Source organism: Polypterus senegalus, chromosome 12 (genome assembly GCF_016835505.1).
Source record: "Polypterus senegalus isolate Bchr_013 chromosome 12, ASM1683550v1, whole genome shotgun sequence".
Taxonomy (NCBI): Eukaryota; Metazoa; Chordata; class Cladistia; order Polypteriformes; family Polypteridae; genus Polypterus; species Polypterus senegalus.
The window spans coordinates 89589848-89606914 of NC_053165.1; the positions used below are offsets into that span (position 1 = coordinate 89589848).

General features: G+C 38.2%; 1 protein-coding gene across 2 annotated transcripts in view; it reads left to right on the forward strand.

Moving 5' to 3' along the window:
• Nucleotides 1-28: 28 nt before the first annotated feature.
• Nucleotides 29-17067, forward strand: part of slc30a4 (solute carrier family 30 member 4) — a 37530-nt gene continuing 20491 nt past the window's right edge. For both annotated transcript variants that reach the window (XM_039772843.1, XM_039772842.1), the window contains exon 1: nucleotides 29-1176. In XM_039772843.1, coding sequence (XP_039628777.1) covers nucleotides 783-1176 — 394 coding nt within the window. In that variant the 5' untranslated portion in view covers nucleotides 29-782. The remainder of the gene's footprint in view (nucleotides 1177-17067) is intronic.

The window sequence follows — 17067 nt, forward strand, 5'->3', positions numbered from 1 at the left end:
ATGCTAATTTATTAACATAGGCGGGGCTACAAACGAATGGGCGTGGAAAATGCCATTTTAGCCTGAAAGGGTGTAATTCTATTCATCTTCGTGTTTTATTTTTTTCCTTAAAATATCAAAGTTATACATATTGTTTCCAAATGTAGAAAAATATGTATATATATTTTTTTACGCCGGAAAGGGTAAAAAAGACAAAAATAACTTATGGGCGGATGGCACGTTCCATTATCACTTCCTGGTTTACGAGGATGCTTGGTTGAGAGCACAGACTAGTGACAGCGAACGTAATAAGCATGTTTGGGGCGTAGAGCAAAGTTCCACTTGAAATAAATCTGACAGCTGGATGGGAGGGCGTGATGTGTATTTTATGATTAAATAGTCCTTTGTCAAGTCACTCCTGCGCTCATGAATTTGCTTCGCTGCACACTTCGCCCGCAGAGTGGGTGAACACCTTAACATTCCGAAGACCTGCATCATCTTCGCCCACCTCCAAGTCTGTCAGCTGCCTCCTCACGTGCAGTCGCTAGAAGACAGGGCACTGCAGCCCCGAAGAAAGCCGCTGGGTAATGATCAAACTCGGTGCACACGACTCGTCAGGCTCCGCAGACGAAGTACAAAGTTTGTTGGTCTGATGCTTTTCGCGTGTTCGACAGCCACGACTGTTTTCAAGCCTCCTCATTACCACCCTGATGTTTTATTCGGAAGTTTTTTGCACACCAGCGCCCTTTAAATGCCGTTGTACTTTCCTCCAGAGCCGCCGCCTGTGAGCGCGAGCAGTCGGAATGTCAGTGAGCAGAGCCTGGCGACGGGTGAAGGGGCTTCTCTCCAAACAGGACAGTGCCCAGCGCTTCGACGACACTGCCTTTGATTTCTCTGACGAGGTGCTGGACGACGACTTCCCAAAGTTCAACTCGCTCAAGGTGGTGGTGTCAGATGAATCAAGCGGAGGACCATCGGGAAGATCCAGGTTTCCCCCAGCAAGGGATGGCGGTGAAGACGACGACGATGACGATTCAATGCTGGCGTCGTCCCCGAACCACGCCACTGCGGGAGTTCGACTGGACCACTGCGAAGGGTGCAGTAAAAGAAAGGAACTGTCCCGGCAAAGTAAAGTTAAGAAAAAACTCGCCTTGGCGGCCCTTCTGTATTTCCTCTTTATGACAGGTGAACTTATAGGTAAGTTGAATGACTGAAAACTTGTAGAAACATGTAGAGGAGACGGGACGGGGCAGCCGAAGTCACGATGAAGCCGCCAGTTGTACAGGCAATTTTGATTGTTACATTGAGCATTTAAAATATGCAGAGGTATACATAAAATAATAATCATGCACCATGAAAGTAGGATGGTGTATTAGCGGTATTGCCTCAAGAATGCATCACCCTGTGTAGAGTTTGTATGTTCTCCCAGAGTGTGCATGGCTTTTCTCACTGAAATATTATATTCATTGGTGACTCAAAATTGGCCTTGTGGATGGATTGGTGACTAGTGGTGATACCCAGTAAGACAAGAGGAAGAATCTGCCCCAACTCCTACTCGTTAATTGCATATGTTCACTGGACACTTGTAAGCAAGTTTGTCCAGGGGTATGTTGCTTTATATGGGGTAGTAAACTGGCCAGTGTAACTGTTTGTGTATGTATGTTTATTCCCTGGCACTGCATTTAGATGTGTTGCTACTTTATTTGCAGCCATAGATGGAATGCCAGCATAGATAGACAGATAGCACTATGGCTTTTTACAAAAGCTCAATAAATAAATAAATGCAAAAAATATGATTATACAGTATTATAGAAGTGGTATCGTGATGCAGTTGTACTGCTGCTGCCGCACAGTAAGGAGACGTAGGTTCTTGTCCAGAGGCCTCCCTGCATGTAATTTGCATGTTCTCCTCGTGGGTTTCCTTGGGGATCTTCAGTTTCCTCCCATTGTTCAAAGACATGCAGTTTAGGTGCACTGGCAATACTAAATTGGCCCAAGTGTGTGATTGGGGTATGTGTGCCCTGCGATGTACTGGTGGTCTTTCTAGGAGATTATTACTGCCATGCCCAATAGTATGCTACAACCCTGTTCAGAATAAGTGGGTTAGAATATGGCTGACAGAAAAGAAATCATTATAGATAGATATAACTTTATTTGTTCCAAGTCATGTTAACGTTTACAGACACTTTTTAAGTAAATAAATACATAAATAGGTAGATAAGTCAGTAAATAGATAAATATACACACAAAGTTTGGTCTGATCATACACTGGAATGACTATAAAGGAAGAAAATTCAAAAGAAAAATTTTGCTGTCACAGTCCCAGTAAGGCATTAAGCAGACGTATTGCTGTTGATATAAAGAAGCCCCCTTAGTGTTTCTTGACACACTTCTGCTGAATATTTGTTGGCTGAAAGTCCTCAGTGTTGGCGTGTCAGAAAGAGCATGTGCAGCATTGTTCACAATGGCACTCAATTTTGTATTAATTCTCTCTTTTCACTACGACCTCCAAGGGGGTCCAGAGTTTGTCCTATTAAATGAACCTGCCCTTATAATTAGCTTGTTATTGCCTTATTAGTAGCTTGTTATATTAAGACAAATAACGTACCCCTCCTCATATACACACCAGAATGACTAAAGAAGAAAGAAAATGTCTGACTCGGCTAAAGATAAGAAGAGCTGTCACAATGAGGCATCATAAATGCATGTGGCCGTAGGTATAAAGGACCTTGAGCAGCCTTTTTTACTTTCTCTTATACAAAGTATAGGGAAAGTATTGTAATCGTCCAAATATTTTATGTCAAGATTTTAATGAATCTCGATGTTTTAGACCTCCCTGAGTCAGAAAATATTGTTTTTGGAATTACTGTATGTCTGTTTGTGTGTGTGTTTGTAAAGATGATAACCCGAGTACGCTTTCCCTTAGGTCAACCAAATTTTGCATACAAGTATTAGGTACAAAACATAGATTTCTATCAACAGTTGGGCTATTTCCACTAACCAGAAGTGGTACTTTACCTTTTATTCATGCAGCAGCAGAGTCTGATTTATTCAACTTTACTTTTAGAATAAGTGTTCAATATATTATTAATTTGATTTATTGCTGATGGTTCTTTTAATTTACATAATATAAAAATATTATCATTATCTTGCGGTTCACTCCTCAAATATCCATCCCCATATCTGAGTATACGCGAAAGTCGAGACCACTCCCACTTTTTTGACATGCTTCTGCTGAATAATTTGTTGTCTAAAAGTACTCAATGTTAGTAAGGTCAGAGAGAGGACGTGCAGAATTGTTCATGGTGGCATTCAGTTTTTTTCTTCATTGTCTCCTTCACTACTACCTCCTGGGGGTCAGGAGTGTATACCATTTCTAAACCTGCCTTTTTATTTGGCTTATTAAATTGGTTGGCTTTTCCTGAAGTGATGTTACCAGCCCAGCACACCATGGTAGTCTTTACAGAGTTGAAGAACATGTAAAGGATGTCACGATCTGCGTTAGAGGAGTGCAGTCTCCTGAGACAAACGAGACTGCTCTGCCCTTACTATGTAATTCTCGTGTGTTACGATGACAGTCCGGCCTGTCATTGATGTGGACCCTTAAGTACTTGTAGCGGTGCACCACCTCCACCTCCACTCCCTGAATAGTGACTGAACATAGAGGTTCTTTGGTGCTGTCAAAGTCAATAACCAGTTCCTTGGTTTTGCTGATTTTTGAGTTGCAGTCAACTTTTATAAGTTCTCCACCCGACTCTTAGGGTTAGGGTTATCTCCCTTGTCAGTACACCCCATTCATGCAGAATCATCAGAGAAACTTGGAGTTACACTTCTAGTCTGAGGTGTACAGAGTAAAGAGAAAAGGAGGCTTGGCTGTTCTTGTGATGCTCCAGTTTTGCTCTCCTCTATATGTGAGATACACACTGTCTTTGAGCCTCACAAACTATAGTGGGGCACACTCAAGTGCATACCCAACCTTTTTACATTAACACACACATCTATTTGAAGAAAACAGAGACCAGAGTTCCCAGAGGCAACTTGTGCTAACAAGAGGAGATCATAAAAACTTTGCATAGGGACTTGACTGCTTCACAAAATGATAACATGGTAAAAAAATAAGTAAACACAACAGTCCTGATATCACCTGATTCACAGAGCTGAAGAGACCACCAAATGTCAAAAATAGGTTTGACTTAAAGGAAGAATAACGAATAGTCAAGAAAGAAAACCAAGATTTTTTTTTTTTTTGTGGGGGGCACACACTCCATGATAAATTGTATTCTTCTTTCTGTCTTGCATATACACACCCGAAACTCGGCAAAAGAAGGACAAACCATTCAAAGATTACAGAAAAATGGCAGTTAACTTGAGTTTTTTAATGCTTCATTTTTTTAAACAAGCTACAACACAAGAAGGAGTTACATCTTCAGACTAATGGTCACTGGTCTAACAATGAAAAATGAATGACGAGCAGGTTTCTCGTCTATGACTTATGTTTTTGGCTACTCAGTTGTGTCTGGGTGACAAGTTAGTTAGGCTGGAGGAAAGGTTCAGAGGCTCTGTGCCTGGATGAATTCAAATAAGAGCACTAGTAGCTGTTTGCTTTTTAAATAACTTTTCAAAATGTTTGAAATAGTTAAATTAAAAAAAAAGTACTGTACTTTAAAACCACACACTTGTCCTGCTTCCCAGTGTAACTAGAAAATTCTAGCAAAGTCATTGTTTTGTATACGGTGATCCTGTGGCTGACCTAAGCTTTATCTTTTTGAATGTTTACCTAAGAAAATGGCCTTCTCTAGATCTGACTTTAAGTACATTTTTTTTGGTGAAACCTAAATATACAAGCTAAAGCTATGTGTAAATATAAGAAAACAGCATATGTCTGCCTACTTGTAGCTATGTAAAGCATTCATCACTTTAAAATATTGATTACTTACTACTAATCAGTGTACCCATTTGTAGTTGTTTTTCACAAATAGCGGTGTAGCTTAAATGAAGTGTAAATTCACATACATGAGGCATGAAAGGAACGTTTTTAAAATGTGTAATAATATATATATATATATATATATATTTACATGTGTGTATGTTTATGTATGCATGTGTATATATATTTATATATATGTATATGTGTACTGTATATATGAAAGTAAAATTCAGGGCCAATACCAACTGTGCTAGAGAGCTGGCCGAATCTTGGATCTACTTTAACAGATGCTTGGACTTGAACCCAGCATATGTAGGCTTAAAAAGAAGAATGCTAAAATAATAAAGACTTATGGGCGGCATGGTGGCTCAGTGCGTTGCACTGCTGCCTTGCAGTATGGAGACCTGGGTTTGAGACCCGGGTCCTCCCTACGTGGAGTTTGCATGTTCTCCTCGTGTCTGCATGGGTTTCCTTTGGGTACTCCGGTTTCCTCCCACGGTCCAAAGACATGCAGGTTAGGTGCATTGGCGTTTCTAAATTGTCCCTAGTGCGTGTGTGTGTGTGTTTGTGTGCCCGGAGGTGGGCTGGCGCCCTGCCCGGGGTTTGTTTCCTGCCTTGCACCCTGTGTTGGCTGGGATTGGCTCCAGCAGACCCCCGTGATCCTGTAGTTAGGATATAGTTGTTTGGATAATGGATGAATGGATGGAATAAAAACATATACATATATATATGTACGTGTGTGTATGTTTATATATGCATGTATGTATATATATATATATATATATATATATATATATATATATATATATATATATATATATATATATATATATATATGTATATATATATATATATTTATATGATATATATATGTATATATATATATATGGCGGACATATATATATATATATTCCAGGTCCTGAAGCAGCAAAACAACCCCAGACCATCACACTATATATATATATGCAGGCCGTTTTGCCCAGTCTCTTTCTTATGGTGGAGTCGTGAACACTGACCTTAATTGAGGCAAGTGAGGCCTATATATATATTTTGATCATCCTGGGAAGGTTCACCACTGTTCCATGTTTTTGCCATTTGTGGATAATGGCTCTCACTGTGGTTCGCTGGAGTATATATATATATCTCAATGTATATATATATATATGTGGCAGTAATCAGGCCTGGGGTGGCTACAGAAATTGAACTCAGGTGTGATACACCACAGTTAGGTGATATATATATATATATATATATATATATATTTGACTAATGGTTAAATGTGTTTGATGATGTAAGAAATCAGGAAGGGGCAAATAGTATATATATATATATATATATGTGTATATATATATATGTGTATATATATATATATGTATATATATATATATATATATATATATATATATATATATATATATATATATATATATATATATATATATATATATATATATATATATATATATATATATATATATATATATATATATATATATATATATATATATATATATATATATATATATATATATATATATATATATATATATATATATATATATATATATATATATATATATATATATATATATATATATATATATATATATACATATATATATATATATATATATATATATATATATATATATATATATATATATATATATATATATATATATATATATATATATATATGTGTATATATATATATATGTGTGTATATATATATATATATATATATATATGTGTATATATATATATATATATAATATATATATGTATGTATATGTATATATGTACTGTATATATGAAAGTAAAATTCAGGGCCAATACCAACAGTGCTAGAGAGCTGGCCGAATCTTGGCTCTCTAATGAAAACTCCTTTAACAGACACTTGGACTTGAACCCAGCATATGCAGGCTTAAAAAGAAGAACGCCAAAATAATAAAGACTTTATGACCAATACCATCAGAACCCCACTTTATTAATCCAGCCCCCCTTACAACTCCCCCACCCATACCCTTCACTTTCTGTTTATTGCCTTTGATTCCTGTTTGTCTAATCGATTTCCTCTGATGATGACAACGCTTTGTTGAAAGCTTAAGAATAAAAAACTCTTTGAAGATACTTGACTCATTTTCTCTCTTTGTGGATCTCTAGATATATATGTTATACTTATTGCTAGTTTGTAGCTATATGTTGTATTTTGTTTGCTGTCATTGTTCTGTCTGTGTCTTTTGTTGTTTGAGGCACAGTGGTTAGCACTGCTGCCTCACATCTCAGATCACCTTATTGTCTAACATAGCTGGCAGATGTTTTGCTGTCCCTCAAGAGCACTTAAAAGACTACTCCACCATTATAATCCACTCAAAACTAGTTTTTCCTTTGACATTGACTTCAAAACATTTCGTGGAGTTCAGTGAAGTTCATGAAAATTTCCATGATTTTGCTGAACTAATGGGGAGGCAAAATCCACGGTGTTCACTCTTCATTAGTGAAGAATTTGATTTCATTAGTTGATTTATGAATTTTATAACATGTCTGACATAAAACGTGTTGGATTCCAGTCCTACTTTGCAGTGTAAATATAAGGCTTTCACATCATTCAAGCTTAAAAGCAGTACTGATTTGAAAGTGTTTGGCAATTCATTTTTGCTTTACATAATATAGCACCAGTCAAGGAGAGCTCCTTTACAAATGTCTATCTTCTTATATAATACGCTACCAAGGCTGTTCGATTTTAAATCACCTGTAGCTTGCAAACCGTTTCACCTATTGACTTGAAATTTGGTACACATATACTACGTGACGTCTACTATCCGCTTTCGAGGTGATGATTTTTATTACTCTTTTTATTTTTATTTTATTTTATTGTAGAATCAACTCTGTGCAGCACGCAGCAGGGCGGCCGTGTGGCGCATGCGTATGGGAGCCGCTCTCATTCCCTACCACATTCGCTAATCATTCTTGAGGTAGAATGAAGACTTAAGTGCCAGCTTAAGTGAAAAATTAAAGAAAACGTGCCAAGTAATTGCAACACAAAAACTAGCTTAATCGGTTTTAACGCGAAAAGATACCGACGAAAGAAAAGAAGCGGCGAGCCGCAAGGGTGGAAAAAAGAAGAGCTGCTCAGGAAGCAGCAAGAGCATCAACCTCTGAGCAAACGAATGATAAACGTACAGAGAAAGAGAATGGAAACTAGGAATGCTCAAGTCGTGCGGTACGTAATTACTGGTTTATTATATTTTTAAATGTTTCGGGGCCATCTCTCTGAGTGTAATTCCTGCATTTTATATTTACATTTACAATTTCATCTGGCAATTTAAAGTTTATTTTCACCAGTTGAAACAGATTTGTACTGGTATAACTAAAAAGATCAAGGAAGTTCATCCATTCTTTTTGCAACACTCTTGTATATGGCATGCTCAAATATCAAATTACATGGTTGCCATTAAGCATGGAAATTACCCAGAAATAGACCCAGTTCTAATTCTTGTAAGGATAAAATAGACCTACAAATTAAAAAAATAATAAAGTTACATATTCATGAAAGAGGACGGTTTCTCGCTGTTCCCATATAAAAACTTCATATTGAGTTGGGTTTCATTTTATTTCTAAACCCTGCTGGTAAATCAAAATGTCATATACTCACAGGATGAAAGGCATATAATAATGAAAGTAAACATTTTGTGCTGACAGGGAGACAAAATGGTGTGCAGTTTTGATTGTAAACTAGATCTTGGATGATTCAGGCAACCTGCCAGTAATGAGTATTATTTATGTTTAGGTCAGCTCTTATTTTAAAAGCAATCAAATATGACACTGTATCCTTTGTTGTTTTAGATTAGATTAGATTATTTATTTATAAAAATACATTTAAAACAACAGAGGTTGCGCCAAAGTGCTGTACCAAAAAGCATTAAAATAAACACAATTCAAACAATCATGCAAAAGCAGATTAATAAAACAACCAATTGTAACATCCACCACAATCCCATCATACACAATGAAAGACAGAAGAAAACAAGTAGGTCTTAAGCCAACTTTTAAAAACCTTGATCGAGGATGAAGACCTGATGTGCAGAGACAAGTCATTCCAAAGCCTAGGAGCAAAAACTGAAAAAGCCCTGTCCCCCCTCGACTTCAGCCGAGATCTTGGCACTACAAGGAACAGTCGTCCAGATGACCTCAGTGCTCTTGGTGGCACATAGGGGTGAAGGAGTTCACAGATATATTTTGGAGCGAGACCATGCAAGGCTTTTAAAAACCACAAACAAAATTTTAAAATCAATGCGACATCTCACCGGTAGCCAGTGGAGAGAGGCTAAAATGGGGGAGATGTGAACCCTTTTTCTTGACCCAATCAAAAATCTAGCTGCTGCGTTCTGAACCAGCTGAAGGCGCGACAGAGCAGATTTTGGCAGACCCACATATAAGGAATTACAATAATCTAGTCGAGATGTAATGAAGGCATGAATGCCTGTTTCCAAGTCCTTCTGTGATAGAAAGGATTTTAGTTTAGAAATTTGTCTGGTAGTTGGTAAAAGCTGGACTTTATTACCATGGAGATTTGTTTTTCAGAACTTAGTGATGACTCAAAGATGATACCTAGGTTTCTGACATCATTAAGAATCATTGCTGCCAAAGGTCCTAAGTACATGCCGAACTAAACTGCAGATGTGGTAGGACTAAAAATAATGACTTCTGTTTTTTTTTTTTGTTTAATTGCCTTGCAATAAGGAGACCTGGGTTCGCTTCCCGGGTCCTCCCAGCGTGAAGTTTGCATGTTCTCCCCATGTCTGCGTGGGTTTCCTCCTGGTGCCCCGGTTTCCTCTCACAGTCCAAAGACATGCAGGTTAGGTGCATTTGCGATTCTAAATTGTCCCTAGTGTGTGCTTGGTGTGTGGGTGTGTATATGTGTGCCCTGCCCGGGGTTTGTTTCCTGCCTTGCGCCCTGTGTTGGCTGGGATTGGCTCCAGCAGACCCCTGTGGCCCTGTAGTTAGGATATAGCGGGTTGGATAATGGATGGATAATTGCAAGAACTTTTGTGCCATCCAATATTTAATATCCTCAAAGCATTTCAACAGCATTTTTACAGATGAAGTGATGTCAGAACTAACTTTGAGGTACAGCTGCGTATCATCAGCATAACAATGATCCTCTTTAATAAAACCCCTGTGTGCGTCCAGGTGTCCGTGTGTGTGTCATCTGGTGAAGTGCGCATGCGCGGGGCCAAACGACACGTGTTCAGTCTCTTCCTATGCATTCCCTGTGTGTGCAGAGAGAGAGAGAGAGAGACACACACACACAGGTGCGTGCGCACGAGAGACAGACAGACAGACACGCAGGCAGGCAGGCCCACTCGAAAGACAGGCACGCACGCATGCAGGCCCGCCACAGAGGCAGACACGCCCGCCCGCGCACACACACACACACACACACACACACGCAGGCCCGGGACAGAGTCAGACACACACACACACACACAGGCGCACATGTGCATTGTTGCAGTGTTACTTTTCTTGGTTGTTTATTAGATTACGGATTTTTCAAATCTTCATTTTTTTCCCTGTGCTTAAAACTAAAAGGCTATAGCGTGAACTCTTGCAGTGTTAGTTTTCTCTGTTGTTTAAAGTTTTCTTAGTGTTATTCAATGTTTTTACATTTAGTTTACTATTACGCTGTGCATTCAATGCTATAATTAACTATATTTGTGGTTAAAATCTTAAAAAATATATATATTTACATACAGTTCATACGGTCTGGAACGGATTAATTGTATTTACATACAATCCTATGGGGGAAATTACTTCGGTTCCACTGTATTACTGTCTGACAAAATTACAGGCATTTTACGGAAATACAAACCAGTATTACTGAGAGAGAAAATGAACTCTTTCAAGGCTGATGTCGACTTTTGTCGAAATTCAGGGGTAGCCGATGGTAATCGGCTTTAAACTGTGAGAAAACACGCCCTTATGTTTTAGTTCGACCCTCTTTGTTAGAAGGAAAGTTAAGTAGCATCGCTGATTTAACCTCGATTCCCTGGGCATGCATGAGTAGCGAAGAGCAAAAAGCCTCTAAAATGTCATCGACATCTGGTGAGAGACTAAAGTAAATATGCAAATTAAAATACTCCATGGATGTTTTACGTATTATCACTGAACCGCACTGACTTGTCGGACTTGGAATTTGATGCAAGTGATCTGCAGATCAAAAACGAAAGTGAGGTACCAGCATTGGCTGATCAGTCCCCAGCTGATCGTGGTGCTGATGCGGCCACAGCAGCATTCACCTGGGTGACGAGATACAAACCATATTGTGTCACAATGCAACTAACACCACTGCACACCTGCTGTTCGAAGACAGTCAGGTAACCGACCCATCGTGTATTCCTGCAGGCCATCAAAGCACCCCTGCGCAGCCACTGCTGCCAGAGATGATGAACTTGCACCAACAGCTGCACAGTTTTATGTTGATTTATGTATGAAACCATTGCTTTGTGTGCTTTTCAGAAAACTGGGTTTTTTGGAAAAAATATTCAGCCCTCAAAGAGTTAAAGGCACACAATACAGTGACACATATTACAGCCACATACAAGGTCCCTTGCCATTTAATATAGACTGTTCCTACTAATGTTTATGCACTACTGTTCTAGCGCCCGTTATTGTAACGGGCTTAATGTCTAGTACACAATATCACGTTTGTAAAAGATGGCCCTCAGGGGGAGCAGATAAAGGAAAAATAGAAGGGGAGCAAGGACGGAAACTTGAGAGACACCTTGTGTGAGAGGAGCTGTGCATATAAAACATATTTTCATCTTTAATTATAGAAATTATATCCTACCTCTGGTTCAAAGTAATATGAAATTAAAGATTATCATTTTGTGAGTTTTAAAACATAGTTACAATCTTTGTAAAGCAAGGCAAAGAGGGTGACATTACTGTCTCACTCTACTATGGTTCCAGCATAAATTTCTGCTGGCGTACTTTCAATGTTGGGATTGCACGTTCATTTCTTATTTTTGTTGGAAACCTGCATTTGCCACTTTTGGCTTGATTTGACTAAACGTGCCCTGAAATAAACTGGTGTACTGTTCAGTGTCAGTTCTTGTGTTGTGTGTGTTCCTCAAGCAGCTCTGTAGTTGTGAAAGTACATGAATGAATGATTATGCTTCTCTCTCTTTTTGAGTATATGCCAGAGCATAATCTTTAAAAAAGCAAATGGTACAATAGCCCAGTGTTTAGCATTGCTGCCTCACAACTTTAGGGATCAGGTGTCAGATGCCAGCCTACTGATTTTCTCAGTAGAATTTACACAATGTCTTATATAGTTACTGCATCAACCCCTGATATTTGTGTTTTATCTCACATCCCAAAGATTTACATTAGGCTGATTGGCAACTCTAAATTGGCCGTGTGAGTGATTGCAAGAGTGGGCCCTATGATGGATTGGCACACTGTTCAAGGCTTGTTTTGGCTTTGTGCCTAGTGCTGCTGAGAAAGGCTTTTGCTCTCTGCAACAATTTAATGGAGAAAGTGGGCTCAGGAAATGAATGAATAGGATATATCAGGTAAATTATTTTCAGGCTTTGAGTAATTATGTAGTTTTGTCTTTATTACACTTAAATGTTCTGATCAATAATGTCTCAATTATAAATGTGAAATCAATAGTTTTAAAAGTCATACTTGTAATCATTCTATTTTTCTCATTAATTTTTTTTTTGTTCTGGCCTTTGGGTTGCCAGACATTAGCTTAACAGCAGTGAGAACAAGGAAGTAATCTACAAATGGAGTGACCCCAGACCCCTTGAGAACACATGTAAAGCCCACAACCGAACGTCTCAGGTGCACTTGAATAAAATGTGAAAAGTACCCGCTGCCGTCGTCATGTCTGTCTATCTGCGGGTTTCGGCTGCCAGTGGTACTTTTCTTCTTTATGGAAATTTGTTGGGAAAGTTCAGTTTTTGTTGAGGTATCGCCAGTAGATCAAGCCGTACACATTTTTGAAATTGGAAAACTCCCATTCAGATTTATTGGTTAATTGAAACAGATCAACTTACTGTTTCAAATTTATTTTAAGAGATGTTACTTCAACATGTATATTTTGTACGATTTTCTTCTTAGTTATACGATAGCCATTGATGATGACAAAGAAGATCAAGATTACAGGTTATTGAATTGCCAGCAGAGCTGTCGCAGTTCACAGTTGAGCGTTGTACATTTCCAGCATTTGGCGTTTGTCCAAGTGTTTTAATGTCATTTTGCAAACATTTTTCAGGCAGTTTTCTGGTGCTTTTCAAGTGTTAATCTCACTGTAAATTTCACTACAAAATTGCTTGTTGCTGTCAGTGCAACATCATGCAAGCACATGAAACAGTCATCTAGTAACAGTTGGTAAGGAAGAGGTTATCGTGCACAGCAGTGATGAGCTCAAAAGAGTTGAACATACGTTGAATTTATATACTGTATATTTAATCCTGCATGTGCTGAAGGGAGCCAGTGATTATTATAGTAGCACTGGATTTGAGGGAAGAAGCACACGTAGAGCTGGGCAATGATTATTTCCGATGCTTAATCAAACTGAGCATTGAAAAGAGTGTGCTGTGTGCAATCCAGTAATGGAAATGTATTCATAAAGTATCTGTTTAATAATTTGAATGCAGTTATTTGAATTGAATTGCTAAACTTTATTTGCTGAAGATATTTTGAAACATTGTGATCAGGTGGTGCAGAGCCCAGTGTTCACTCAGGGGCTTGCATTGGAGATGGATGTTATTTACATCACGAAAGACTAAATGTATTTTTGTAACTGAGGAGTGCAAGTCAATTTAGATAGGAATATAAGTAACAAGCTGGTTAAGTTTGCAGATGATACCAAGATAGGTGGATTAGCAGATTATTTGGAATCCCTTATATCATTACAGAAGGACTTGGATAGCATACAGGCTTGGGCAGATTTGTGGCAGGTGAAATTTAATGTTAGCAAATGTAAAGTATTACACACAGGAAGTAAAAATGTTAGGTTTAAATACACAATGGGCGGTTGGAAAATCGAGAGTACACTTTATGAGAAAGATTTAGGAGTCATAGTGGACTCTAAGCTATTGACTTCCCAACAGTGTTCAGAAGCCTTTAAGAAGGCTAACAGAATGGCGGGTTATATAGCACGATGTGTGGAGTACAAGTCACAGGAGGTTCTGCTCAAACTTTATAACACACTGGTGAGGCCCCATCTGGAGTCCTGGGTGCAGTTTTGGTCTCCAGGCTACAAAAAGGACATAGCAGCACTAGAAAAGGTCCAGAGAAGAGCGACTAGGCTGATTCCAGGGCTACAGGAGTTGAATTATGAGGAAAGATTAAAAGAGCTGAGCCTATACGGTTTAAGCAAAAGAAGATTAAGAGGTGACATAATTGAAGTTTTAAAATTATAAAGGGAATTAGTCCAGTGGATCGAGACTTGTGTTCTAGAATGAGTTCATCAAGAACACGGGGACACAGCTGGAAACTTGTTAATGGTACATTTCGCACAAACAGGAAGTTTTTCTTTACACAAAGAATGATAGACACTTGGAATAAGCTACCAAGTAGTATGGTAGACAGTAAGAAAACTCGACTTGATGTTTGTTTCGAAGAAATAAGTGGATAGGACTGGCGAGCTTTGTTGGGCTGAATGGCCTGTTCTCGTCCAGAGTGTTCTAATGAATGCTCGACTTTGATGTGAACTTCTAAAAGTATAACTTGCATATTTTAAGCATTCTGTGTTAAAACAGTAGTACTAGGGTGTTAGCCATTATGAATGCAGTGAGAAGTCAAGCAAAATGACACCTTTTATTGGATAACTAAAAAGATTACAATATGCAAGCTTTCGAGGCAACTCGGGCACCTGCTTACATCTTGCCTGAAGAAGGGGCCTGAGTTGTCTCGAAAGCTTGCATATTATAATCTTTTTAGTTAGCCAATAAAAGGTGTCATAGTGTTAAAACAGGTAACAATACTCAGTTCCATATGGTGTTGTGAGAAACGGCTCGGCGCCACCACTCTGCCTATTTATTAAAATATCAGTGCTGAACTTTAGACTGATTAAAACTTAATGTATAGCTATAACTTTTGTTAAATTCTTGTCATTGAGTTTAAGCGACGTAACTCAGTCTGTCCCTCAATAGCTATCAATGGAAGTCCGATGCACCAAAGTTTCAATGAGGTGCTTCATCCAGGAAGAGGAATTGACTTCCTGTAAAAGAACGCTTCTAAAACTCTCTTTTGTTTTCTTTACCAGTGTTTTGTGAGCAACACTATTGATTTGAATGCTCGTACTGTTGCATGCAGAAGCTTTCTAAACGGCTTGCTGGTGAAATGCTTAGGTGTGAATAGTGTCATTGACAATAATGGCAAATAACTTTTCAAGCAATTTAGGAGTGTTATGGTCTAATGCTAAACTGCTAGAAAAATGCTTAGGTGTGAATAGACCATAAGAAATAATGAACTACAGTTAATCATAGTTCCTCAAAAACCTATAACTAACACTTAACCACAGTTCCTCCAAAACCTGCAACTAACAATAGTACAAAAAATGTCATTATTTAACTCTGTAGAGTTGGAATCTGGTTTTTGTGAAAGCTGTTTTAACTACCACAAAAATGCTGTGTTTGGGTTCAGTTTTTAGCAATGTGATATTTTAATTGTTATGTAAAAGCATATTCTATGTCCTCTTATTAAACATATGACTCCATTCTATTCTCATTATTATCTTTCACTCTATCTGTTTGTTATGAAAGCAATTAATAATTAAAACAAAAGTATATTTGTCTTTTTGATGCTATGGGCAGAGTGGTGGCTCTGAGGCTAGGAATTTGCACTGTCAATCGGAAATTTGCCAGTTCAAATCCTGTAAACTCCAGAAGTGACTCTACTCCATTGGGCCCTTGAGCAAGGCCCTTAACCTGCAATTGCTCCGTGCTGGGCATGATGTCAATCTGTCAATCCAGCTCTGCAGACAGGTTCTCCAACTTGCAGTAAAAACTTGGGAGTTGGTGGCAAGATTGGCACTCCAGCCACTGTAAAAAAAAAAAATAAATAAATAAATAAACCTCACACTGTTCCAGTGTCTGCCGTCTGGTTCGATGTGTGGTGGGTGCGGCAACGAGCTGTAATCAGCACATGCTCCCAATCTCTCTTTTTGATGAAGGAAATAAAGAATAATACTGTAAAAAAAAAAAATTGCTCCAATATCCAAAAACCATTAACTAAGTCTCCAAATGCACCAGAATGTCACGTTATATGTGCATTTCTAATTTGTTATGAACAGTGAGTATGTTCTTGGACCATGACATGAGCAGGGCTGTGGAGTCAATACACAAAACCTTGGACTCCGACTCTGACTCCTTGATTTCCAACTCCAGCTCCTCAATTTATAATTAGACTAAGATAATCCATTCATCCATTATCTACACACTATATCCTAACTACAGGGTCACGGGGGTCTGCTGGAGCCAAAGACTAAGATAATTACTATGTTTAATTCAAAGCACACAATCTACAAGATACAAGGCATTTCATAACTGCCATTGTGACCCTACCCTATCCTATTAAAGTTTGGGTTTAAAGGCTATAGTGATGCTATTGAAGCTTGTTTATATTATTTATTAAATAATTTGACCCGGTTTCAATACTTGCAAAATTAAAAAAGAAGCTATATTTTTACCAAAGGGCTAGAAGAAAAAATAGTTTTATTGAATTAGTATAGATGAAACTGGTAATTTTAACACAATAGATTACAATTTACATTGAGTCGGAGTTGGGACATTTTTATCGACTTCTACTCTGACAGCCCTGGACATGAACACTGGATTGAAACCTACATGTACAGGCAAACTCCAGATGGAATGGCAGATACCCTAGAATCAACAAAATCATTACTAATGTACCAAGACAGAGTTCATAGTTGTGAGAATATGTGGCAAATGAAATTAAATGAGCAAGTGTAAAGTATTTCAGTGGGTAGTAAAAATGCTAGATTTCAATGCAAAATGGGGAGTCGCTAACCTTATAGTATATACTGCATATTATGAGAAAGGCTGAAGGGTTGCAGTGGACTTGTTTTTGGTCATATCCAGAGAGCATAAGGAAGCAGTTAAGAAGACAAATAGGATATCAAT